This window comes from Macaca fascicularis, chromosome 8, assembly GCF_037993035.2.
Source record: "Macaca fascicularis isolate 582-1 chromosome 8, T2T-MFA8v1.1".
NCBI lineage: Eukaryota > Metazoa > Chordata > Mammalia > Primates > Cercopithecidae > Macaca > Macaca fascicularis.
In genome coordinates this window covers 32,325,172-32,352,866 of record NC_088382.1, presented here as the reverse complement: position 1 = coordinate 32,352,866, position 27,695 = coordinate 32,325,172, and the positions used below count along the sequence as shown (strand labels likewise).

Here is a 27,695-nt window from a genome sequence, read left to right as displayed (position 1 = left end):
TTTTAATTTTTGTGCAGAAAATGATGGAGAGCAAGATTTTTGTTGAATCTCATTTGTTACCTGGTAGAAGTCAGAATGAAAATCTTGAGTCTTCTACACTTTCATAATCTAGCTTTTCCATGTTGTGGATTAATTATGTTTGTAGAAAATATTTTATAGTAGAAGTACCCATATATTTAGTAGTATTCTGTTATAACTATCTTCTGTATATTCTGTAATGGATAATGTTACATGAATAAATTTGAAAACCTGCCAACTCTGACCTGCAATCCCAAGTGCTCATCCTCTTGGGAAAGTGGAATGAAGTGTCAGATTCAAGATTCCTACTTTTTTTTTTTCGAGATGGAGTTTCACTCTTATTGCCTACGCTGGAGTGCAATGGTATGATCTCAGCTCACTGCAACCTCTGCCTCCTGGGTTCAAGTGATTCCCCTGCCTCAGCCTCCTGAGCAGCTGGGATCACAGGTGCATGCCACCACGCCCAGCTAATTTTGTGGTTTTAGTAGAGACGGGGTTTCTCCATGTTGGTCAGGCTGGTCTTGAACTCCTGACCTCAGGTGATCCTCCCACCTCGGTCTCCCAAAGTGCTGGGATTACAGGAGTGAGCCAGTGTGCCCGGCCAGGATTCTTGCTTTCATTAGCATTTCTCTTCCCACAGTTTCTCAGCACTATGGGATTCTTTCTGGAGTTTGCTTTCTTTCTCATACCTGTTTTCTGGGAATAAATCAGTAAGAGACATGGTCAAGATGATTATCTTGATCATATTTTTACCTGTTGAATTTTATCCTGTTTTTATAGGAATAATTTTACAGTCCATGAAGAGTGTTGTCTCCTTGGTATTAATAACACCATCCAATCTGCAACATGTACACGTTAAGTCTGTATATACGTGGATTAATTCCTGAAGTCATCAGCAAGGGCTAGAATGAATCATGTGTCTGAGTCTAGATGTATAACCTATTGGGATTTTAAAAATAAACCCTTAGAAGCTTTACATTTTTGCATCCTTAAATGTAATTACATCTTCACAGTAGAGTGGCAGAAAAGGAAAAAAGCCTTCCTTTTGGGCATATTTTGGATAACTCGATGAGTTTGTGGTCCTCAGAACAATCGAGGTACTGGAGGTCTGTCGTTACATTTCAAGTAGATGTTGGACCTCAGCATGACATTCAGCCAAGAGGAGGCAGATTGTTACTTTTGTCCTTTTAGAGTTGGCCGCTTCTTTTTCCAGGGCATCATCTAGACATTTCATGAAGTAAACATTTTGCTTGTAGGCAATGAAATCTCCAGAGCTAAAGGACCGGCTGGAAGAATCTGAGAAGCTAATCCAGGAAATGACTGTGACCTGGGAGGAGAAATTAAGGAAAACGGAGGAGATTGCACAGGTTCGTGTTTCCTGACTGATGAAGCGCGTGAAACCTCATGGCAGTTTGCACAGTGGAACACATGGTCTTCCTAGTTCCTTTTTGATCTTCAGCTTGGTTGATGGCAAATCTAACACTATCATTAGGAATCTAGATCTAAGAGAATCTATACTTTGCAAAATTAATTCGAAGGATAAACAGGATATAATTGCATTTAATCATTTATGTGAGAAATAATTTTTTAGTATCAGTAATCTTTTTTAAAAAAATTTAATGAAATAACTCCTTTGTAGCCCCTGGCTCTTAACACTCCATTCTATTAAGTGCTTTAGAGACCTAAGGAACTTCCTGAAATTACAAAATTAATCCAGTGCATGTGGCCAAGAAAAAAAAAAAGTATCATTAATTTTTTTTTTAGGTATTAGGCCATGAACTTCTTGGTTCCATGTGAAAACCCAGTGAAAATAATATGAAATTCCTAAATCTGAGGTGACTGTCTCTCACCATTTTCTAGTAACAGTAATAGTTATGAAATCTTAGGGTGGTGGCCAGTGTGGTGGCTCACACCTGTAATCCCAGCACTTTGGAAGGCTGAGACAAGTGGATCACCTCAGGTCAGGAGTTCGAGCCCAGCCTGGCTAAGATGTCGAAACGCTGTTTCTACTAAAAACACAAAAATTAGCTGGGCGTGGTGGCACACACCTGTAGTCCCGGCTACTTGGGAGGCTGAGGCACAAGAATCGCTTGAACCCGAGGGGCGGAGGTTGCAGTGAGCTGAGATCATGCCCCTGTACTCCAGCCTGGGTGACAGAGCAAGACTCTGTCTCAATAACAAAAAACAAAAAAAAAAACACAACAGAAACCTTAGGGCGGGAACATTAGTATTCGTCTAGGAAGATCTAGTTAAGTTTAGCATTGGGAGAAAAAGTCTGTCCACCTAATAATAGATTTACACTGTGGCTTTCCTGTTTCATGATTATCCAACTTCTGTTTTAGAAATATATATAGTAATGTGGAGCTCAGGACCACATCTGACAGGCTTTTTGTGATCAGACAACTCTAATAGTAGCGATTGAATCAGTCTTTTATTCTTTCACTTCTACTTACTGGCCCTAGTTTGTTCTTTAGTAGCTAAGAGAGGTCCCACCCAAACACAGGAACTGGTGATGACAGTAACAGCCAGCATTTATTGGATCCACTTACGTATTGAGCCCTATGCTAAGCACTTTTAACTACAGTACTTGATGTAATCCTCTCAGTAGTCTTACAAGATAGGGACTGTTGCTACCCAAGTTGTTCGTGTATATAAAGTCATCTCTCTGCTTCTTCCTCTTCCTTTTCTAAGTTAAAATTCCCTGTTGTTTTTAACTGTTTTAACTTGTATTAGAGAATATATAGAACTTGTTCCATCTGTTTTCACTCAGTAGATTCCATCTTGAAATGTGCTGTCCAGAATCAATCTGTGTATCAGATATTGTAGGATGGTACTGTTGTTACTTAGCATAAAGTGGATGTTATATTAGCACAGACCAGGATTAAAATAGATTTTAAAAACATTTTTATTGCAGACATTTTCAAAGTAGATAAAAATTAGAAAAAAGTATACTAAATCTACAGGTACCCATCACCTGGTTTCATTAAAGATCAACATATGGCCAGTGTTGTTTTTGTGTCCCTGCATTGGCTTATCTTAAAGCATATCCCTCAAATTATAGAGAAGAGATCAGTATATAAACTATTTCTCATTACATATCTCCCTGTGGTTTTTATGAATTGTAAGTCATTCTAATAATTGTCCAATTTGGAAGCCACTTTGAGCCATTCTCAGTTGCTCCAACAGTAAACATTTGTTGTGATGAGTCGTTGTGCTGATAGAAAACAGGGCAAGTCTAAGTGAGTCTGCATCGGGGATCTTAGTGTTGGCACCTTTACTTTTCCTCTCCCAGGGGTCCCTTTTGGGGGCACTGCCTGATTTTATTCAGCAGCAGCTTCAATGCCTTACCTTCTAGAGCTCCCAGGCTGTAGTGCTGCTGAACGTTTTTCTTCTGTCATTGAAAAAACCTGGTCTGTTGGTCACTTACCTCTTCCTAATCCAAACTGACATCTTCCAAAATCTATTTCTGACAGTAGAGCCACAAAGTGTTAGTATATCTTCTGGAAGATGACTTGAGACATGTCAGTTGACGTGGTCCATGGTCAGATAAATTTGGCAATTTCCGGGCAGACTGAATTCAATGACTTTCTTTTTTGAAGGACTTCTCACATCATTTTGGGGGCAATTGCAAGTTAGCTGGGCTCTCCATGGGTCCTCCGGGCTCTGTGACACCTTCCGATAGGGTGCTAGCCCTCAGATGGCCCTGCCACGGAATTCCCTGCAGCTTCTGCACCCTTTGACCCTACATCATCCAATACTTTACCATTGTTTAATTGTTATGGGTAGTTTTAGTTGCTATTGAGTTTGTAAGGTTCTTAAGAAAAAAGACTATCTTTTAGTGTTGTACGCTTAATAATATTTTTGCATAAAAAGAACTCATGATGAGTATTTTCTAATTACAGTGCCATATCTGCTATACCACATTGTCCCTTATTTTTATCTTTTATATTCCCATTAGAAGATATACACTTAAGTGAAATCCAAACCTTGAGATAGGTCAGGGGTTGACAGACAATGCATGGGAATTAAACCGGGTCCGCCACTTGCTTTTGTAAATTTTTTTGGAGTACAGCTGTGCTCATTTGTTTACGTATTATGTATGTTTTCGGCAGCAGAAATGAATAAGACAGAGAGCCCATGGCCCACAAAGACTAAATATTTACTATCTGACATTTTATAGGAAAAGTTAACCAACCCCTGATATCAGAAGCAATATTTGATGATATCAGTAAACTGTATTTTATCATATAGTACTTTGTTATGAGCTGATTCCTAGGTGTTACAAACATTCGTAATTTTTTAAGATGATTTTAAAACTTTAGTTTTTGGTGGGAAACACAATAACGAATTGACAGTTTTCCACCATTATGTCTCTTTTGGATTAGACAAAAGTTTTGTAGCGTTTTTACCAGTATAAAATCTCAAATGACAGAAACATGCACAGGGAAGTAGCGTAAAACAGTAATAACTAGGATAACTTAGAGAAAGGTATAGTTACTTTCTTCATCTTATGGACATGACTCTTTATCAAGGAGAAATTCTTGGAAATGAGCACAGAAAACGCTGATGGTTAGTGTTAAATGACTCAAAACTTCTGAAAGAAGCCTGTAGTCCTTTTTGTTAGAACTTGATTTAAAGACTTGATTTGATTTGAAGACCCAGGACCAAAATACACATTTCAGTTTTGTGGTAGTATACTTCTAGGTAGGATATATTGGCTGAGTTGCAGTGATTGTATAAATTACAGTGGCATGCCTAGAAATAGCAAAATTGTGAAGCTTTATTTTAATTATGCTGCAAACTTACTGTGTGGCTGTAGTTAAGTGACTTAGTCTGTCTTGCCTTTCCCCAGAATCAGAGGTCTTAGGTGATTGACTCATTGCTACTTGCTGTTTACCCATAGTCGAAGATACCCTCTCCAGCTCCGACTGTACCCTAACCACAGAGCATCTGGTTGTGAGATCCATGCCTATACCCTTATGATGTACAGATGTTCATATGTTGTATGGGTTCAGAGGCAGGCACAAAAAAGGAAAGGCCCGTATTATGAAGATAGTGCTTGAGTGCATATGCAAGTTTGTTTGTTTTTGGATAAATTCACCACACTGATGTTTTGAGTGCTCACCATGTGTCCTTCACTGCTAAGTGCTGGGAACACAACAGTATATAAGGTAGGATCCGTGCCCACACAGCACACAGTCCCGTGTGAGAGAAATGGCTTGATAAACAGTTACGAAGTGGAGCATGTCTGCTCCAGATAGAAGAAAGAGGTATAAAATCTTTTCAGCTAACGAGAACAAAGATAACTTTTTTTGGTTTGTTTTTTGTTTGTTTGTTTGTTTTGTTTTTTTGAGATGGAGTCTCTCTTTGTCGCCCAGGCTGGAGTGCAGTGGCATGATCTCAGCTCACCACAACCTCCACCTCCCGGGTTCACGTGATTCTCCTGCCTCACCCTCATGAGTAGCTGGGATTACAGGCGCCTGCCACCATGCCTGGCTAATTTTTATATTTTTAGTAGAGATAGGGTTTCACCATGTTGGCCAGGCTGGTCTTGAACTCCTGACCTCAAGTGATCTGCCTGCCTTGGCCTCCCACAGTGCTGGGATTATAGGCGTGAGCCACCACGCCCAGCTCAGAGAACATTCTTAGCATTTTCAAGGACCTGGAACTTGTTTCATGCAGTTTCATGCCGGGTTTGACAGAAGTTAGAAGCCAGAGGGGAAGCAGGCCACATTGAAGGGCCTTGTGAACTTTACTGAGGGAGTTTGGCCTTTATCCTGATTGGGAGGTCGCTGAAGATGTCAAGCAGAAGAGTGTATTGATCCTCCTTTGCTTTTAAGAAGGATCACAGTTGAGGAAAGTGCACACACCTTTGCTCATATATTCAGAGTTAAATGAGATGAATTCAAGATTTTAGATATTTTCAAGAATGAAAACTGAGAATTCACTAGTACAATTAGTTACTATATGTAATGGACTTTATTTTTCAAAATAAAATTAGAATTAACGCAAAAATTATATAGTTTGGAAAGAAGAGAAAAATGCAATAAATCTATAATACCATAGCCTAAGAGAATGTATTTGAATTACAACACTATTGAATAATTGTAACATTGTAATGTAAGCGCTTGGATATCTCACTGCCTCCATGGCTGTGGAATTAATACTTCTCTGATACATTTACAGGAACGACAGAAACAGCTTGAGAGTCTTGGAATATCTCTTCAGTCTTCGGGAATCAAAGTTGGGGATGATAAATGCTTCCTGGTGAATCTGAATGCTGACCCAGCTCTGAATGAGCTTCTGGTCTACTACTTAAAGGTGAAGTAATGTGCTTTGCTACTAGATTCTTGTCACAAAATAGGATAATATTTCACAGTACTTTAGTAAACTTGGGGAACCATGCTTACTCAAAAAACAGCAAGAAGTTACGGACCATCTTGGGTTTCTGGGCTCAGTTTTCTTTTTTAGTCCTTGATGCCATTCAACCTGACAATAGAAAAAAATGATACTCTGATATTATTTCCAATAAGTTAAATAGCCTTCCTACCATTATTTAATGTGATTTGTATCAAGGAATTAAGTAGATAACTTTAAAAATGGATGACTTTGAAGACTAAATGATTCATTTAGTAAGTATACTAAAGCTTTTATGGTTTACGTGAAGTGCATTTTTCTGGGAGCAGTGTGTTAGCTCACAAGAAAAAAATGTATAAATAAAGTTCTTAGGACCGGTTGGTATGAAATTTATGTTTCCAATAACTCTTAGGAAAAATTAAAAATTTGGGTTATCAATCTGTTAAAAAAAAGAGAGAGAGTATAGGTTACTTAGAGACTGAGTGAGTCAGAGCATGGAACAGAAAAGATGTATCCACTGAAATCTATAAATCATGGGATATATTAGTAAGATAAGAGACAACTTCAGAATAAGCCTGAACCCTGAGATGCCACATGGATTCGAGGAGTGTCCAGAATGGGCTGTGTCAAGCCCAGAGCACAAATTACTTATTATATATGATGGACTGCACGACTCTAACACAGGGTTGATAATAGTTTTTTTCCCCTCACATGTGTGGGTTTAATTAATGTGACCAGGAAAGTAAAGCTAACAAGCTGACTACCTGGAAAACAGCTCTAAGAGAACTGCATGATTTCATTTCAGAAAAGCTTGGAAAGATCCGGGGGCAGTGACTCTGTGTCATTTTGAGAAGGCCTGTTGTTAATAAATGTCTTATACGGTGTGTTGTTGTGCTGTGAGTTTGGCTGTGTCTTTGATGCATACCTTCATGTGTGCTTGTCTCAGGTGTTGTGGTTCAGTGGCCCCAAAGCTGGGGTAGGAGGGAGTGACCTGTCTCTCTAGTCTGTGGCCAAGCCCTTTGCCCCCTCTAGATTAATTCCTTTGTAAATGGAGGGAAGTGTCTCTGGCTACTTTACCAGGTTCCTGTGAGGGTTGGAGATACAGAAGCACTTTGTAAACAGAAGTACTACACAAAAGAAAAGATTCCACGTTCCACTTTTTTGTTTGATACTCCTATGGTTTCTTATACACATATTTTCCTTGCCTATTAAAAAATGATGTATTATTGGCCGGGTGTGGTGGCTCACACCTGTAATCCCAGCACTTTGGGAGGCTGAGGTGGGCAGATCACTTGAGGTCAGGAGTTCAAGACCAGCCTGGCCAACATGATGAAACTCTGTCTCTACTAAAAATATAAAAATTAGCCAGGGGTGGTGGTATGTGCCTGTAGTCCCAGCTACTTGGGAGGCTGAGGCAGGCGAATCTCTTGAACCCCAGAGGTGGAGGTTGCAGTGAGCTGAGATCATGCCACCGCACTCCAGCCTGGGCAACAGAGCAAGACTCCGTCTCAAAAAAAAAAAGTATTATCCATTACCTACTTTGCTTCTGAACAGTGCTGGTAGCATTCTGAGTTAGGATGTCAGCTGGGGATAGTCACATGACGGTGACCAGGAAAGTAAAGCTAACGAGCTGACTATGTGGGAAGAGATGCGATGTTAGAATAGGACCTAAATATTCTGTCCTTTTTTCAGAACTAGAAATTCTTTTTCTTTCCATTGTAATGTAGTTCAAATCGGAACACACAAACACACACATCAAGAAAAATCTCTGATTCATATCTGCTCCTTGACTAAAAACTAAAGAAGCTGTTTAAAGATGTTTGGAGAGTCGTCAAATGTTTCTGGTCATCTTGTATGGAGGTGTTTGGGTTCTGTTTCAGACTGTGTGGCCAGCCCTGTTGGGCCGAGTCTGAGGCAGTGTTGATTTCTTGACTGCCCAAGCTGACCCCACAACAAGCATATCTTCAAAACAAAGCACATTCAAAAGGATGAACAGTTTTTGCTTCAGTAAAAGAATACTTTTTGCTTCAGTAAAGTGATACCAACTGTTTTTGCTTAAGTAAAAGAACCGTTTTTGCTTCAGTAAAGTGATACCATAATGTGGGATGGTGGAATTTGGAGGCTGAGCATTTTTTATTACTATGCCTTCAAATTCAAAAGTCAATTTAGATGCTGGGCAGATGACTTCCGTCACTCCATGTGTAAGTGAAGGCATTGGATTAAAACATCTCTAAAGTTCTTTCTAGTTCCAATTGTACAGTTCTCTTACTCTTCTACAATATAACACCCCCTTTATTTATCCTGGAATACTTTATAATAGAATACTTTAGAATCATGATACCCATCTATCAATAAAGAGACTGAGATGCTATCCCTGAGTAACTTCATCTTACTTTGATTACCTGGGCACACAAAGGGAAATGATTGTGCATTTATTTTTATATTTTTTTAATGCCTACACATGCCAAGCCTTTGTTAAGTGCTTGGAGTACAAGATGGACAGTAAACCCACAGTCAGTCAGTGTCATGGAAAGAGTTAAAATAGGGCAGGATGACAGTGGCTTTTTCCAGTTGGGAGCTCAGGAAACACCTCTCTGAGGATGTGACTTTAAAAACTGAGATAGAAATGATAAGAAATGACCCATATCAGGATCGGGGAAGAACATTTCAGACAGAGGAAACAGCTAGTAAAAGGCAATAGGATGGAAATAGGCTCAGTGTGCTCAAAGAACAGATGGGAGCCGATGTGGCTGGCACATGCTCTGTGAGGGGAAGATGGTGAGAGTGAGGGTCAGAGACAGGCAAGGACAGGTTGTTGAATGCTTCGTAAGCCTGGGTAAAAATTTGGGCTTTATTGGAAATTCAAAGAGAAGCCACTAGAAGGTTTTATTCTTACTTTTTTTCTTTTCTTTTCTTTTTTTTTTTTTGAGGCAGAGTCTTGCTCTGTCACCCAGGTGAGTGCAGTGGTGCGATTATGGCTTATTGTAGCCTCAATCTCCTGGGCTCAAGTGATCTTCCTGCCTCATTTTTATTTTTATTTTTATTTTTTTTGAGATGGAGTCTTGCTCTGTCGCCCAGGCTGAAGTGTAGTGGCGCGATCTCAGCTCACTGCAACCTCCACCTTCCGGGTTCAAGCCACTCTCCTGCCTCAACTTCCCGAGTAGCTGCAGTTATAGGCACGCGCCACCACGCCTGGCTAATTTTTTTGTATTCTTAGTAGAGACGAGGTTTCACCATGTTGGCCAGGCTGGTTTTGAACTCCTGACCTCAAGTGATGCGCTTACCCCGGCCTCCCAAAGTGCTGGGATCACAGATATGAGCCACTGCGCCTAGCCACAATTTTTTTTTTTTTTTTTTTTAATAGAGACAGGGTTTCACTGTGTTGCCCAGGCTGGTCTTGATCCTCCTGGGTTCAAGCGATTCTCCTGCCTTGGCTTCCCAAATTGCTGGGATTACAGGTGTAAGCTACCATGCCCACTCTTAGAAGGTTTTAAATAGGGGATGATGTGACCAGCTGTTGTGGCAGGAGTGGAAGGGAGTGGCATGCAATGGAGACACAGTAGGAAGCTCCTGCATCCACAGGCAGGAGATCCTGGAGTGCGAATCTAGGATGTGGTTATGGAGGTGGGGAAAACAAGCTGATTCTTGATAGACCTTGGAGGAAAAATCTGTAAGATTCTCCCTGATTGACGTGGGGTGGGTATGGGCTTGTAAGAGAAAGAGGACTCAAGAATCATATCTAAGCTTTTCATTTGACTGACTGGTAGTGGTAGTGCCATCCATTATTATTGGAGAAGGAAATAGACTTCTGTTGGGTTGGGGGAGACGGGAACAAGAGTTTAGCTTTGGCCTTTGTTCCCTTTGATACATCTTCAGACATCCAAGTTGTGTCAAGTAGGCTGAGTAGGCAGAAAATAATAGTGGCTGAGGCTGGGCATGGTGGCTCACACATGTAATCCCAGTGCTTTGGGCAGCCGAGGTGGAAGGACTGCTTGAGCTCAGGAGTTTGAGATCAACCTGAGCAACATAGTGAGACCCTGTCTCTACAAAAAATAAAAAAAAATTAGTGGTCAGGGTGGAGCCTGCCTGTGATCTCAGCTACTCAGAGACTGAGACAGGAAGATTGCTTGAGCCCAAGAGGGTGAAGCTTAGTGAGCATGGATGGTGTCTCTGCACTCCAGCCTGGGTGACAGAACAAGACCCTGTCTCGAAGAAAAAAAAAAAAAGTGACTAAGACTGCAATAGTGGTTGTGGAGGTGGGGAAAAAAATGAAACTAAAGTATGTAGCTCTAGGGTGGTGATAGAGATGTAGTTTATTTGTAGATGGCATTTAAAGCCGTGGGAGTGGGTGAGTTAGTCTAGGTCAGGGTCAGCCAACTACTTTTCACAGGCCAAATCTAGCTCCCTTCCTGTTTTTGTTTCAACCACGCCTGCCTCCGTTTGCTTTTTAAAAATCTTTTAGGCCAGGCATGGTGACTCACGCCTGTAATCCCAGCACTTCGGGAGGCTGAGGTGGTTGGATCACTTGAGGTCAGGAGTTTGAGACCAGCCTGGCCAACATGGTGAAACCCTGTCCCTACTAAAAATACAAAGAAAATTAGCTGGACATGGTGGTGCATGCCTGTAATACCAGCTACTTGGGAGGCTGAGGCAGGAGAATCGCTTGAACCTGGGAGGCGGAGGTTATGGTGACCTGAGATTGCACTGCTGCACTCCAGCCTGGGGAATAGAGCAAGACTCTGTCTCAAAAGTAAAATAAAAATAAAAAAATATTTTAGCAAAGGTAATAGGACAATATAAGAGGGCTCAGTGTAAATGATTTCAGTTGTGTACATGTAAGAATACAGTATTAATCAGTGAATTTGATTTTTTTCTTAGGAACATACATTGATAGGGTCAGCAGATTCCCAAGATATCCAACTGTGTGGCATGGGAATTCTTCCTGAACACTGCATTATAGACATCACGTCAGAAGGCCAGGTCATGCTGACTCCTCAGAAGAACACCAGGTAACGTACTTGAATTAGTGTTCATATCATGAGAGTTTTTCAGAGGAAGAAAGTACTCTACTGGCGACAATGGCCTTTGTTGCTTTTAAGTTGACCACATTAAGCTATCCAGTTGGTTGGGTGGGCCCCTTACATTTAGCTTTAATGCCTGTCACACCCGTTCCTTCCTCTGTATGCCCACTGCCATGGCCTTACGTATTTAGGCCCTCATCAAGTCTTCATCAGAGCCCCCGCTAACACCCTGAGTTGCCTCCTGGTTCACTCACCACAGCCCTAGAAGGCTTTCCTCTGTTTGTGATAGAAAATCCCTTATAGCCCCCTGGTTTATCTCCTCCTCCTCTGTACCTGCCAGTCTTTTGGCCTGCTAACTCCTGTTCGGTCTGCAGGGTTAAGGGCTGCCATGATCTCCTGCGGGGAGGTCCCTGTTTGGTCTGAATGCAGTGCCCTTAGGAGGTATTGGACCATCCCCCTGTTGTGGCAGTGCTTCTTAGTGTCTGCCTATGGGCTCTGAACCCTTATTACCCCATTAGACCGTGAGCTGCTTGAGAACAAGGGCCTTTTTTTGATTCTCCATTCCTGGCGCAGAATATGAGACTAGTACACAGGAACTTAATACACCATCGAGGAGTGAAGGGGCTCCACATTTTATGAATGACACGTTTGTCACTTTGTTTCCATCTGCTATAGAGCTGTTATCCCCTGTTAGGGAGTTGGAAGTATAACAGTCTGTAACTGTTACAGACAGTGATTAACGAATTATGTTGACCTTTCAAATGCTGATTTGTTTCATTTTATGGTATCAAAAAATCACTAATATCACTGATTTTATCCATAAAGTCTTCAAGTATTGAGACACTATCAAGCTCTGGGGAAGGATCAAGTGAGAAAACAGGAGCAGAAGCTGGTGTGGCCCTCACAGCTGTGCTGTGCTCTTCTCTAGTGAGGCCATAAATAATCACACAGAACCCCAGCCTCAGGCAAGGGTTCTCCAAGACCGGGATGCAATAAGACAGAGCAGGCCACGTCATCATTTCGTTTAAGCACAGACGAAAACATGGTCACTGTGCCACCCGAAGAATACTCTTCTCTGTGCCTTATCAATGAGCGGTAATATTTTGAAAGGAATCTTCTGAGCATTAGGTCTCAACAGTGGGCTTAAAATATTCAGCACACTGTGGTGTAAACAGACATACTGTCATCTGGGTTTTGTTCCATTTACAGAGCACAGGCAGAGCTGTTTTAGCATAATTCTTAAGGGCCCTAGGATTTTCAGAATGGTCAATAAGCATTGGCATCAACTTAAAGTCACCAGCTACATTAGCCCCTAAGAGAGTCAGCCTGCCATTGAAGCTTTGAAGCCAGGCGTTGACTTCTCTTCTCTAGCTAAGAAAGTTCTAGATGGCATCTTCTTCCAATAGAAGTCTGTTTAATCTACATCGAAAATCTCATCAGCAATCTTGCTGCAGCTTCTACATTAGCACTTGCTGCTTCATCTTGTACTCTTATGTTATGGAGGTGACTTCTTTCCTTAAACCTCACGAACCAACTTCTGCTAGCTTCCAACTTTTCTTCGGTTGCTTCCTCACTTTTCTCAGTTCATAGAATTAAAGAGAGTTAGGACCGTGCTCTGGATTAGGGTTTAGTTGAGGGAATATTGTGGCTGGGCTGATCTTCTCTCCAGACCACTGAACTTTCTCCATATCAGCAGGAAAACTGTTCTGCCTTATCATTCATGTAGTCACTGGAGAAGCACCTTTAATTTCCTTCAAGAGCTTTTCATGTGCACTCACAGCTTGGCCAGCTGTTGGTACAAGAGGCCTGACTTTCGTCCTGTCTTGTTTTTTGATGTGATTCCTCAGTAAGCTTAATTATTTCCACCTTTTGAGAGGTGTGTGACTCTTTCCTTCACTTAAACAGGTAGAGGTTATTGTAGTTATTAATTAGCCTAATTTCAATATGGCTGTGTCTCGGAATAAAGAGACCCGAGGAGAGGGAGAGAGTCAAAACCCACACTGCTTTTATTAAATTTGCCATCTTACATGGGTGCAGTTCACGATGTTCCAAAACAATTAGGTGAGGTCAAAGGTCCCTGATCACAGGCCTCCATGACAGATGTGAAGTGAGCACATGCTGTTTGAAAAGAATCTCCCATAGCCTTGCTTAACACAGGATAGCTACAGACCTTCAATTTGTAAAAAATGTGATATCTGCAAAACACAATAAAGCAAAGCGCAATAAAATGAGATGTGCCTGTGCTTTGTACCATCAACATTTTAGGTGAATCAGCAAAGGAGTGAATGTAAATATTAAAATTCACCAAGAACAGGTTGTATTTGGGGGAATTGTTGTTTTCCCTAGTAACTATATCTCTATGTTACTGGGAATTTAAAGCAGAAGACATGATACTGCACTCCTCGTTCACGTTTGATCTCTTCTCCTTACAGAACATTTGTAAATGGGTCATCTGTCTCCAGTCCAATACAGTTACACCATGGGGACAGGATATTATGGGGAAACAACCATTTCTTCAGGTATGATGTCATTCGTGTCCCTTAAGGAGATTATTGAAGATTGTGCTCTGAAATAGGTTTACTCTTTAATATGTATTTTCTGTCTCTAAAACAATTATGTTATTGTGTGTATACATATATATTTGCTGCATATATATTATATATATGTGTGTGTGTGTTCATTCACTGTATATGGTCTGAACCCTAGAGACATATAAACAATACACCGTGGAAAAATACTGAGTTCATCTACACAGTTTTTCCCTTTTATTTCCCACTGGAAGGTGATTCCTTTGCTGTGTGGTGTAAGAATTTATTAATAAACATTAATAGTTTTCCTGACATGTTTATCTTTTTAATTTTTTTTTTATGGAAACATGGTTTTGGTTTTAGTTTCCTTATCTATAAAATAAGGTTGGTATTTCTTTTAGAAATTCTTTTCAGCTCTAAGTCATGGCCAGTTTTACTGTAATGGGTTAGACAGATCATTTATTTCCCTGACAGAACCAGAAATCTAAAGGAACATGGTTGTTAGTGTTGGCTAAGCCTCTCAAATAAAGTCATGGCTAAAGTCTGGTCACTGTCTTGGCGTCTCTCTATGGCCTGAAGTTGGCCATGCTGCACTGCCGTCAAAACAGCATTCAGGTACAGGAAGAAAAAGGAGAACCGTAAGCTGTGCTAGCCCTGACTCTCCTGTTCATCCGAAAAAACAGAGAAGTCTTCCCAGAGTCCTCAGCAATCTCCTTCTGTCTCCTTTGCTAGAAATTGCTTCCTAGTTGCAAAGGGGGCTGCAAAAGACTGTATCTCGCCTGGGGCTGTACATGCGGTTTCCCAAACAAAATTGATGTTGTGTTGACAAGGCAGGCAGGCTGGAGATTGTAAAAAGTGAACATCCTGGTCTCTTGTTACTGTCACTGGTCATCGTGCTCCAGATGTCAGACTGACTTTTCTGTAGCTAATAGAGAGCGTTTGCCATGGGCCAGTGATACTTTGGTTACTGAGAAAAGGGTAGATGGGCACAAAGAGCATGGAGTATTTTTTTCCTTCCTAAATTAAATGACGTGTAAACTGCTTTGCTTTGTGTTCAAAACCCTCATTGTTTGGATGAAGCTGATCTTTCCAGCTTTAGCTCTAGTGTGCTGTACAAATTTTGAATATCCCGTTGTTTTACTCATTTCTCCAGGGAATGTGAATGTTTCCATTTTCACATCTTTTCCCACGCTTTCCCTCTACCCTGCTTTCTCTGTATCCGTGAAGACTCAGTTCAAATGATTTCCTCCTGTTGCACTTTCCTTTATCACCTTGCTCTGAAATCGTCCTCAGCGTTCCTTTAACTCTGAGTTTGTCACAGGTGTGTGGACTAGTGTCACACTTTCTGTTGTAAGTTTTTGCTGGCACTTGAGTGTCTTATTTCTATGACTAGATTATCAACTTCCTGAGTACAGTAATTGCCTTGTACTTACATGGTATCTACTTGGCTTCTAGCAGATGCCATTACTTAATGAATGACATAAATAAGTACCTGTCTTAACTTCAGAAAATAATACTCTTTTTTTCCCCCCAAGACTCAATTTGCCTAAAAAGAAAAAGAAAGCAGAACGAGAGAATGAGGACCATGATCCCTCCATGAAGAATGAAAACAGTTCTGAGCAGCTGGATGTAGACGGAGACTCCTCCAGCGAGGTGTCCAGTGAAATTAACTTTAATTACGAATATGCACAGATGGAGGTCACCATGAAGGCCCTGGGCAGCAATGGTGAGCAAGTCAGGCGTGCTGTTAAGCACTGGTTCCAGTTGGTAGACTGTTGCCTACAGTCCCACCTACTCGGTAGGCTGAGGTGGGAAGATCACTTGAGTCCAGGATTTCCAGGCTGCAGTGAGCTGAGGTTGTGCCCATGAATAACCACTGCTCTTCAGCCTGGGCAATGTAGCAAGACCTTCTCTCTTGAAAAAAAAAAGATGATAGAGTGTTAAAAATGTTTATGATTGAGGCCTTTTTAAATGTTAAAAAGGAAAATCTTTATGTTGCTATTCTCTGTATTTTGTGTCTTTGGCTTTAATTTATATCAAAATGTTCTGCCTTAATGTACAGTCAGATCACTTTGTTCTCATGGATAGAATTTCTCTGGTTTATTTTATTTTAATTTTTTGAGACAGAGTCTCGCTCTGTTGCCCAGGCTAGAGTGCAGTGGCACGATCTCAGCTCCCTGCAGTCTCCACTTCCTGGGCTCAAGTGATTCTATTCTCCTGCCTCAGCCTCCTGAGTAGCTGGGATGACAGGCTTGCACACCACCATGCCTGGCTAACTTGTATTTTCAATAGAGACAAGATTTCGCCATGTTGACCAGGCTGGTCTCAAACTGATGACCTCAGGTGATCCGCCCACCTCGGCCTCCCAAAATGCTGGGATTACCGATATGAGCCACTGCACCCGGCCAAATCTCTCTGCTTTAGAGACTTGCCTGCCACTGGCTTGTGATTGTATTTCTGGAGGATTCGCCATGTCTTAGGTTATGTGTAGAACATATAATAGACCTGCCTTTTCTGCAGGGAAGATGGTTGAGGATATGTCTGAGAATAGATAACAACCTGAGTGATTGAAAGTCAGGAAAGCTAAGTTTATGCCAAATTGTCTTTAAAGTATTAGTTAGGTGGTATAGTTAAGATGACAAACAACATCACCATATAGAACCACATTTGAAGTTTGTTATGTTGTAACTCGCGATCATTTATCTTTTTTAAAAATGTGTTTAGATCCAATGCAGTCCATATTAAACAGCCTAGAACAACAGCATGAAGAAGAAAAACGATCCGCACTGGAGCGCCAGAGGCTTATGTATGAGCACGAATTGGAGCAGCTCCGGAGAAGGCTGTCTCCTGAGAAGCAGAACTGCCGGAGCATGGACAGGTTTTCTTTCCACTCGCCCAGTGCTCAGCAGCGCTTGAGACAGTGGGCTGAGGAGAGGTAGGCGGCACAGAGAGGCTTGTTACACGTATAGCTCGGCCTCGCCACCTCTAACGCACCTAGGGAAAGTGTCAAATGGAAACATTGAGATGGTGCTTACAAAAGAATTATGTTAAAAGATAAGTGTTACAGCCAAGAACCACTTTGCATTTTTTTTTAAAAGGGAAATTGCCCATTTATATTGCATTATTTAAAACTGTTGATGTTAGGTGCTGCTCCATTTTCAGTTGGTATGGCTTTTGGATTTGGATATAGAGTACACTTTATCATTGTATTATGCTTCAGGTTCTGAAGCTTGGGTAGATGATTTTTAGAAAAACAAAGTTGATTATCTGGACTGATTAGCTCAGGTAGTTAAAGCATGGTGCTGATGAGGTACAGATTGCAAGTGTCATCTCTGTACGGGATAATCAGCGTTGTATTGAAATGCATCATCCCATGGTTGCAGACTGCTTCACTAACCTCATATTATTTAAAGTTTGGTCTGCAGGCAGGCAGCTTCCCTTTCACCTGGAGATTGATAGAAATGTAGGATTTCAGGCCTCCACCTCAGACCTGCTGAGAAAATCTTGAGTTGATGAAGATCCCCTGGTGATCTGCGTACACGGGCACTGCCCTTATCTACAGCCAGCCTGCTGTGTGGCTGTGCGCCAGTGCCTATCGTGTAGTTCAGGTTCAAGTGTGTGCATGGGTCAGTGTCAGCAACACAGTCCCTGCGTGCAGACCACCATGGAAAAGCTCAATTCACATTTTGGCAATGATGTACTGCCACTGTATGATTTTCTGACTAGCTGCTTTGTGTTAATCTCTTCCCTACCTCTGCCCCTTCTTTATTTTTTTAAGAGAAGCAACGTTGAATAACAGCCTGATGAGGCTGAGGGAACAAATTGTTAAGGCCAATCTATTGGTGAGAGAAGCTAATTACATTGCTGAGGAGCTGGATAAAAGAACAGAATACAAAGTTACCCTACAGATTCCAGCCTCCAGCCTGGATGCCAACAGGAAGGTGAGGTTGCCATTCCTTGAAAAAAACAAAGATCTCATTGGATAAGATTGCCTGATGTTTCCTGGTGTTATTTAAGCTTCAGATCCCTATCTGTGCCTGCCCCAAGTCAGATCCTTTGTCCTCCTTGCTTTTGGGTAGAATTGACTTCCTTTCCGTTCTCTGCCTTTGAGTGTATATATATTTTATCCGCTAGGGGAATATTCTCTCCATCTCACCTGGCCCTGACAGTTCATTTCACTCAACTTTCTCCCTTCAAATCTGTTTAAATTCTTTCTTAGAAGTCTTCTCTGATTCATCTTCCCCAAATGTCTTTTTTTTCTTCCTTATGCTACCACTCTACACCCCCTTTCCCACAATTTAGGTGTTCATTTTGCTTATGTTATTTTCTACTTTGAATAGCTTACTCTGTGAAACCGTTCATTAGTTGTGTCATGGTGTCATGTATATATTCAGAATCATACTTTTTTTGGTATAACAAGTTTAATAAAATGTAGGGGGAAGTCCCATCACAGTCTTCTATCTTTGCCATTCAGTTGGGTTTTTTTTCCTTCTTTTTTTTTTTTTTTTTTGAGGTTCTTTTCTAGCTCTTGATCACATTCATACATAATTTCTGATGGATTAGGTAGAATTTTCTATTCAGATGAATTTTTTTGTAGGTCCGTGCGTTCTGTTTATCCTACAGTAGTCAATACAGAAAAGCTTTAATCGATCCATCTTGGATATTCTATTTTGTTTGTTCATTTGTTTGTTTGAGATGGAGTCTGGCTCTGTCACCCAGGCTGGAATGCAATGGTGTGATCCTGGGTCACTGCAACCTCCACCTCCTGGGTTCAAGCGATTCTCCTGCCTCAGCCTCCTGAGTATCTGAGATTACAGGTGTGTGCCACCACACCGGACTAATTTTTGTAGTTTTAGTAGAGATGAGGTCTTGCTGTGTTGGCCAGGCTGGTCTCAAAGTCCTGACCTCAAGTGATCCACCTGCCTTGGCCTCCGAAAGTGCTGGGATTACAGGCAGATATTCTAATTTGATAGCAAGGATTACATCTTTCTTTCCCTATGACATCACAGCATTGAGGTCAGCATTTTGTACAGGGTTAGATATTTGGCAAATGTGATTCTTAGTATTTTAAGAAAGGTATTGTCAATATGATGTGATCATTACAGATCATTGTTTTTGTATACTCTGTGTGTATTTTGAAAAATTTTACTTAATTAGAACTTACTAGTATTTGTAAGGGCAAAGTCTGGGTACAGTAGGACTCACCAAAAACCAAAGAGGAAGGCCAGTCACAAGGAGAAGGTTCAGGGCCTAGTTTCTTCTTGAAGGCTGAGAAGTACAAGATCCTCTTTCATTTTACAGTGTACGAGTTGAAAAAAGCAGAAATCTGAAAAATTTTTCCCCATTAAACATGACTGCAGCCCTTTTCTCTAACCTATTTTGGGGTTTGTTGAAAGGTGTGACTCTGCTTTGGGGTAGCCATGTCAACACCCAGAAGTAACTCATGTCACCTGACATCTCTCCTTAGTTTAGTTAGGCTGAATCTGTAGTCTTTAATGCAGCAGACTATTTTTTGGTATTTGAAAACTTGTTTAATGTCCCATCCATTCTGTGAACACTCTCTCCTCTGGCAAATTTTTTTCTTATTTCCAATTTTGCAAGAGGGCTAAGTTATGGTAGTTGCACCGTATTGCCCATTGCTATTTAGTCCCAGGTCCAGCATTCTCCCCCAGGAAAGCCACTACCTACAAAGGTCACAGATGGGATTTTTGGATTTATTCACTGGCTGACTGAATATAAGGTAGGAGGGCCTTTAATTTTGACTGTAGGATGGCTGGGCATGGTGGCTCATGCCTGTAATCCCAGCACTTTGGGAGGACAAGGTGGGTGTATCACCTGAGGTCAGAAGTTAGAGACCAGCCTGGCCAATATGATGAAACCTCATCTCTACTAAAAATACAAAAATCAGCCAGGCATGGTGGCAGGCACCTGTAATCCCAGCTGCTCAGGAGGCTGAGACCGGAGAATCGCTTGAACCCAGGTGGAGTTTGCAGTGAGCCGAGATTGGGCCACGCACCCTAGCCTGGGTGACAGAAAGAGACTCTGTCTCAATTTAAAAAAAAGAAAAACACATTTTGACTGTAAGAATTCTCAAATGTTTGTTTTATTATTTAAATTTTGTTTCTTAGAAAATGATTGTAGGCAAGATGTTAATGAAACATCAATATGTTTCCTTAAATTTTTCCCTGTATTTCAAAGTTCCCTTAAGTTTTAAGTGGAACAGTTGAAAAATTAAGCCAGTAAACCTAGATTGATTAGCTAACCAGTAGATAAGTCTCCCTTGGGGAAATGTATAAGGGCTTTTTTTTTTTTTTTTTTTAACTTTGTGGTTTTTAAAAGTTCTAAATTTTTTTCTATGTTAAAAATACATTGCTCAAGTTCTTCTGCTCTGAAAAAAATCCACATTGCTCTTATAAGCTGGAAAAACTTCAGAGCGTACCTTTTTTTGGAGGGGGGTGATATTTGCATAACAGAACATTACTATTTTATTTTATTATTATTATTTTTTTTGAGATGGAGTCTCACTCTGTCGCCCAGGCTGGAGTGCAATGGCGCGATCTCAGCTCACTGCAACCTCTTCCTCTTGGGTTCAAGCGATTCTTCTGCCTCAGCCTCCAGAGTAGCTGGGACTACAGGCACCCACCAGCATGCCTGGCTAATTTTTGTATTTTTAGTAGAGATGGGGTTTCACCATGTTGGCCAGGCTGGCCTCAAACTCCTGACCTTGTGATCTGTCTGCCTTGGCTTCCCGTAGTGCTGGGATTACAGGCGTGAGCCACCGCACCCGGCCAAACATTACTATTTTGAAGTGAACAACTCAGTGGCATTTGGCACAGTAACAATGTGGTGTGATCACTGCCTCCATCTAGTTCTGTATGATCTTAATAAGAAACCCGAACTGCATATTTGGAAACTGGTATCATTTATTGTTTCCACATGGGTAAACTGGTTTTCAGTTTACTCTTTTAAGTGTTTCATGTTTTATACTCTATGAAGATGCCATCCATTACAATAAAACAAAATTCACCTTCTGAGAGGTAAAGGGACGTTTCTTCCCCGTACACCGCAGCAAACTTTCCCTCTCTCCCATTGATACATTGTGGTCATATGGTGGCCTGAATAAAACACTTTTATTTCAACTTGCTGTTAAATGTGGTCTTTTGGGTTTTAAACTTAAAATCATTTCCAACTACAGTCAAAATTTAAATGTGGTGGCTCATGCCTGTAATCCCTTTGCTTTGGGAGGCTGAGGCAGGAGGATCACTTGAGGCCAGGAATTCCAGACCAGCCTTGGCCATATAGCAAGACCCTGTCTCTGTGCAAAACAAACAAAATTAGCTGGGTTTATTGGGATGCACCCGTGGTTCTAACTACTTGGGAGGCTGATGCAGGAGTATCACTGGAGCCCAGGAGTTCGAGGCTGCAGTGAGCTGTGATGTGCCACTGCACTCCAGCCTGGGTGACAGAGTGAGATGCTGTCTCTTTACACACACACACATATACATACACACATACATACATACACACATACATACATATGTATATATTTATTTTTGAGAGCCTCACTCTGTCATCTAGGCTGGAGTGCAGTGGCGAGACTTCAGCTCACTGCAGCCTCTGCCTCCTGTATTCAAGCTATTCTTGTGCCTCAGCCTCCCAAGTAGCTGGCATTACAGGCACATGTCACCACACCTGGCTAATTTTTGTATTTTTAGTAGAGAGGGGTTTCACCATGTTGGCCAGGCTGGTCTTGAACTCCTGACCTCAAGTTATCCACTTGCCTTGGCCTCCCAAAGTGCTGGGATTATAGGCGTGAACCACCACGCCCAGCAACCCCCCCCAAAAAATTTTTTAATGTAAGTTTATACTTAAACTCAAGTTTATAAATAGATTTTGATTGTACTTGGGTATGAAGGTATTACGTTATAGCTTGTTAGACTTTTGGGAAACTTTGTAATCCACAGATTAAAGGGTGATTGCCATTTGAGTTTTGTGTAATGACATTTGACTGATGGGGGTGGAATTTTCAGCTTTGACTTCCCCTGCTGCCTGTGTGTTTCTCACGGTCATTCTTACTCTCTCTGCAGCGAGGCTCTCTTCTTAGTGAGCCTGCAATCCAGGTGAGAAGAAAAGGAAAAGGGAAGCAGATTTGGTCTTTGGAAAAACTGGACAACAGGCTGTTGGATATGAGAGACCTTTATCAGGAGTGGAAAGAGTGTGAAGAAGATAACCCAGTAAGTTATTTAAGAGAAAATCACTTAATTGGTGATTATGGAAGGAGCCAAGCTGGAATGAGCCTACCCATATCAGGGGAAAATTGTTCTTTTTCCAAAATTATAATCCTATTTCTGGAGTAAGGTTTATTTTAATCACCTAAATTGTTTAGCAAATTAACAATTTTAATAATCTCTCTTTCTGGTATCTTTTTTCTTCTCATTTCTGTCTTTTAGATTTCTAGCAGAATTCTCCACTTTCCATTCTGACTTCTGTTGGTGTGCGGGTGTCTGTCTCCTGTGCTCTCTGGGAAACTCTTTAGGACAGAGGCCAGGCCTCGTTATTTGTCTCTCCTCCCATTGCTCAACCCGTTTAACCTTGCAGATAATAAACCTACAGTATATGTTTTGTAAGTTGAACGTCAGTGGTATCTTAATATTTACAAGGAACATTTTTGAAGAAGTTTTGATCATAACATAGATGCCGTAGATCTATATACATTGGTACTCTGTCCTCCACTTGCAGGTTTTCTTACTTAGATCAGCCGTGTACTCATATGTATTTAAAATAGAAATGCATCTTACGTATGTCTGAACATATTTTCATTACTGTTAGGCCTGTTTCCGCATAGAGTTGTTTACTTCCTTTGCCTTTTGTTTTGTAAAAATGATTTTTCCAGATTGTCATCAATAAAAATGTTTCTTAGGTGACGTTTTTGCTTAAAACATGTTTGTCTCTTTGGCCCCCTCTCCTATTTCAACTTAGAAATAAAACAACAATAGTAAATACAAAAGAGTCACTTCCATAAGGGCTTTCCTTTCTTTTTTTTTTTTTAATTTTAATTTCTGTGTTAGTGTAGCCATTTTTTTCCCATAATTCATCCTCGATGTATTTTCAAATTAGAGAAAGACATGCTCCTTGTCTCAGTATTTTTTTTTTTTTTTTTTTTTTGAGATGGAGTCTTGCTCTGTCGCTCAGGCTGGAGTGTAATGGCACAATCTCAGCTCACTGCATCCGCTGCCTCCTGGGTTCAAGTGATTTTCCTGCCTCAGCCTCCCGAGTAGCTGGGATTACAGGCACACGCCGCTGCACCTGGCTAATTTTTGTATTTTTAGTAGAAACGGGGTTTCACCATGTTGGGTAGGCAGGTCTCGAACTCTTGACCTCAGGTGATCCACCTACCTCGGCCTCCCAAAGTGCTGGGATTATAGGCGTGAGGGCTCACCTTTCATTAGCAGAGTTGTATCTGATGACTTGCTAGGAACAAGCAGAGCAGATAAGAATTACTGTCTTCCCCAAAAGAAAGGTGAAGTGTAGTTTAGCACACTCTACTTCTTTTTCTGGTCAACATGTATTGTTTATTTTGTGGCAGGATTTCCATGTAAAGTAGAATAACTGCTAAAAGTAATGACCTGTTACTGGGATCGCTCTGTCATGGGTGGAGGATGCTGACCTCCATTGTGAATGGGAGTGACCTCCACTGTGAATGGGAATGAGGAAGACTGTGTGTGGGAGTAATAGAGTGCTGTGCTTCGGCAAAAACTTTAGAGTGTTTTACTCTAAAAAATACAAGAGTCAGGATGATGAAAGTTAAGTTTAATGACCTAGAGTGCATCAAAAAGCAGTAGGTGGAATGCATTTATTGTAAGTGGTTATTCTGAAGTTGTATGTTCTCAATCTCTTTACAGGTCATACGATCGTACTTCAAACGTGCTGATCCATTCTATGATGAGCAGGAAAATCACAGTCTGATTGGGGTGGCCAATGTCTTCCTCGAGTCCCTTTTCTATGATGTGAAGTTACAATACGCTGTCCCCATCATCAACCAGAAAGGAGAGGTTGGTTGGTTTTCTTTTCATGCCTTGTTTCCTGTAGAGAACAGTTTAAGAAACAAGAGGGTGGTGATGGGACATTGTTGCTATTTTTTGTCAGTAATGTGTCTTATTAATACCTTGTGTTTCCAAGGACTCTGAGGGCAGAGTAACTGTCAGAGACTAGGCCTCTAAATCCCCATTAACCTGACACCTTGACTCTAAAAGAGAAGAGAGGTCGTCTTAAGGGAGCATGAACCAAATCTGGAGAAATGTTTCTGCCTTCCCCCATTGCTGCAGGTGGCAGGCCGGCTGCACGTGGAGGTGATGCGCATCAGTGGTGATGTCGGGGAAAGGATCGCGGGAGGGGACGAGGCAACAGAGGTCTCCTTTGAGAAGGAGACCCAGGAGAACAAACTGGTGTGCATGGTAAGTCCCAGCTTCATCCTAGTATTACATTGATATAAAAGTCATTGCAATTTTTGCCATTACTTTTAATGGCAAAAATCACAGTTACTTTTGCACCAACCTAATAGTTCAAGTGGGGCTGATTTTGAGAACTGCAGGTCTTTAGATGTAAGTATCATGTTCCTTTTCAAATTTTGGAAGTAGACCTGAGCCTCCCCCACTCAGGAAAATGCAAAATCCCCTCCTTCATTTCCAAACACCTGCTAGTGGGCCAGACCTGCTGGTGGCTGAGAATCCCCACAGGAACCAGTTATAAAAAGAAGGTGCTGGGGGGCAGGAAGTCAGCAGGGGGCGTAGGTGCTGTGTACAAGTGAGAAGGAGGTGAGGTGAGGCAAAGGAAGCCTAAACCTGACTCTTAATTCATAGCTCATCCTAGAACCAGTCCTCTTTCCCAGTAAACGTTTTTAGAATTGAAGCTGATGTTGAAGGGAGTAAGTTACGTGTTAGCCACAAGGTAGCATGAAGCTGGAGCTGTTGGAGTCAGGGTGCTTTCTGTAAGGCTTCGCATATGTTGAGAGGGCTTCTGGTGTTTCAGTTACTTCACTAGGAGGGGGAGGAATCTTAATTCACTGAATGGTTCATTTTTGTTATATTGTACTTGATTTCAGAGCAGCTTCTTTGAGTCATATGATGATCAGAGATGGAGACATAGGGTTGATGACCCCACAATGGCCCATTTTAAAGGTGATGGACTAGTAAATGCAACTCTCAAATATCACCTTCTGCTATTAAAGTAAAATAACATACAAGGACACTTCTCACTTGGGAAATGTATCCTTATTACGGAAAAAAAGTTGTACATTCTGAGTAATATGGACTTCCTAAAATGAAGTTAAAATACCATGTTTTTTAATGGAAGACATCAAACATATACAAAAATAGTGAGAAATGTGTTACTGATCCCCATTCACCTTCACTCCACAATTATCACCTGTGGTCAAGCTTGTTTCATTCATACACGCAGTCACTTCTGTGCTGCCCCCTCTCTTAGCACCCCAGGCACCCCAGCATCGTATCTTATCTGTAAATAGTTCAGTGTGTGTCCCCAAAAGATGAGTCCTTAAACCAATATAACCATAGTTGTCAAAATTAGTAATTTGTCAAAAATTAATAATTTCTTAATATCATAAAATTGTCAGTTTCCTTAATTGTCTTGGTTGGTACGTCTCTTGGGTCTGTTTGAATCTTTAGGCCCTGGTATGCTCGTGCTGTCTGACTTGCTCGCTTTCTCTTTTTGCCTCTCTCACCAAACCTGCAATTTATTGTAGAAACTGGGTTGTTGACCTGTAGTTTCCTATAGTCTGGATTCTGCTGATTGGTGTTACTTAGCATGTTAAGATGCTTTGCTGAAAATTGGTAGTTAGGTATACACGTGTTACGTGAGGGAGGGAGGAAGGCAGCCAAGGTACTTTGTGGGTGGTGGCCTGTGTTTTTCCATCAGGGGCCACGTCTTGTCTGGTTGTTTGTCTTTTGGGGATGATCAGCCACTGATGATTATTACCTAGATGCATTATTTTGTTAGGAGTTACAAAAGAATGGTGCTATAATTCTATTGTCATTTCGTTTTTCTCCAGAGAAAATCTTCCTATTATCAACTGTTTTGCTCTACAGAGATAATTTATATAGAAAAGGAAGGATAAATGCTCCATCTCTCCCTTTATTTACAAATTTTGTTTATTTTATTTTTAAAAGACAGAGTCTCACTCTGTCACCTAGGCTGGAGTACGGTGGTGTGATCTCAGCTCACTGCAACCTCCACCTCCCAGGTTCAGGCAGTTCTCTCGCCTCAGCCTTCTGAGTAGTTGTGCCACCATGCCCAGCTAATTTTTGTATTTTTAGTAGAGACTGGGTTTTGCTATCTTGGCCAGGCTGGTCTTGAACTCCTGGCCTCAAGTGATCCACCTGCCTCGGCCTCTCAAAGTGCTAGGATTACAGGTGTGAGCCGCCATATCCAGCCTAATTTTTAAAATAATAAATTGGTTTTCCAAAATGTGACCAGTGGGGTTTTTTTGTCCTTAGTCTTAACAGCATGATTATGAACTCTTGGACTTAACCATATTTGGTATGTGTCTATCTGTTGCATTCACTACCTGTATTTAAACACAAATGTTCCCGTCTTTGGCCAGTGGGAGGCACTTCAGTTGGCCCTTGAGTCCTGTTGTCATAACTTTAACCTTCCTGGACTGGGATAGCTTTCTTGTTTTCTGGTGTGATGAATATTCTGATCTCATCTTGTGTATTTCCTGTCCCAGACCTGGAATCAGCCATTTCTCCAAGAAGCCTGATTCCTTTCAGTGGGAAGTGGTTTTTAGAGACCATATACTGGCATGTAATAGCCTTTTATGTAAAAAGGACGAGGACAAATAAGCTGTATGACAATAAATAAAACGGTGGTAGAAAAACAAAAGAAACCAGCCTGGAGACAGTTAAGATATCATGGGTGATGAGTATAATTAGCCCCCAAAGAAGTCTGGATTTGTTTTTTTGTAACAAGGCTATATGCACATATTAACATCTTCATGTTTTCACTGATATGAAGTAAAGTTTGTATGTTTAAAACCTGGGCACAAGCATCAATCCCTGCAGACATTTGTCCTCTGTCTTGAACAGCTGCAAGTTGAAGTCTGTAGTATTCTGACACCTTGTGGTGGTTTTAGTTTTTGTGTGCAAAATTTTTTTTAAAAACCCCACAAAACCCAAACAGCCTGTGTTCATTTCTTATGGCTAATAGTCTTCATTCCTGGCAGTCGCATTCCTGAGAGGTTGCCTGTAGACGAGAGTTCAGCGTATTAAATCTTGTTTGTCTATTTTAACATTAAAATTGTGATTAATTTTGAACGGAAAAAAAGGCTTTCAGATGGCATTTACTCACAAAGAAGTATGTATTGAACATGTATCTACTCAATACCTGTTACAGGGCTGGGCGTGGTGGCTCATGCCTGTAATCCCAGCACTTTGGGAGGCCGAGGCAGGTGGATCACAAGGTCAGGAGATCGAGACTATCCTGGCTAACACGGTGAAACCCTGTCTCTACTAAAAATACAAAAAAATTAGCCGGGCGTGGTGGTGGGCACCTGTAGTCCCAGCTACTCGAGAGGCTGAGGCAGAAGAATGATGTGAACCCAGGAGGCGGAGCTTGCAGTGAGCCGAGATTGCGCTGCTGCACTCCAGCCTGGGTGACAGAGCAAGACTCTGTCTCAAAAAAAAAAAAAAAAAAAAAATGTTACAGGTCTCTTTTATTTCATTCCATTGGTGTGGTCAGTCTTAACCCTGTCGAG

General features: G+C 41.3%; 1 protein-coding gene across 7 annotated transcripts in view; it reads left to right on the top strand.

Moving 5' to 3' along the window:
- KIF13B (kinesin family member 13B) overlaps nucleotides 1-27,695 on the top strand; it is a 194,130-nt gene that overhangs the window by 95,860 nt on the left and 70,575 nt on the right. For 5 of the 7 annotated variants that reach the window (XM_074000589.1, XM_005562969.4, XM_045399003.3 and 2 more), the window contains 10 exons: nucleotides 1,275-1,385; nucleotides 6,205-6,339; nucleotides 11,254-11,384; nucleotides 13,829-13,915; nucleotides 15,460-15,650; nucleotides 16,649-16,859; nucleotides 17,703-17,865; nucleotides 22,012-22,158; nucleotides 23,827-23,976; nucleotides 24,250-24,378. In XM_074000589.1, coding sequence (XP_073856690.1) covers nucleotides 1,275-1,385; nucleotides 6,205-6,339; nucleotides 11,254-11,384; nucleotides 13,829-13,915; nucleotides 15,460-15,650; nucleotides 16,649-16,859; nucleotides 17,703-17,865; nucleotides 22,012-22,158; nucleotides 23,827-23,976; nucleotides 24,250-24,378 — 1,455 coding nt within the window. Of the gene's footprint in view, nucleotides 1-1,274; nucleotides 1,386-6,204; nucleotides 6,340-11,253; nucleotides 11,385-13,828; nucleotides 13,916-15,459; nucleotides 15,651-16,648; nucleotides 16,860-17,700; nucleotides 17,866-22,011; nucleotides 22,159-23,826; nucleotides 23,977-24,249; nucleotides 24,379-27,695 lie in introns of those variants that run through there. The other 2 variants (XM_074000591.1, XM_074000590.1) reach the window with 1 other exon arrangement.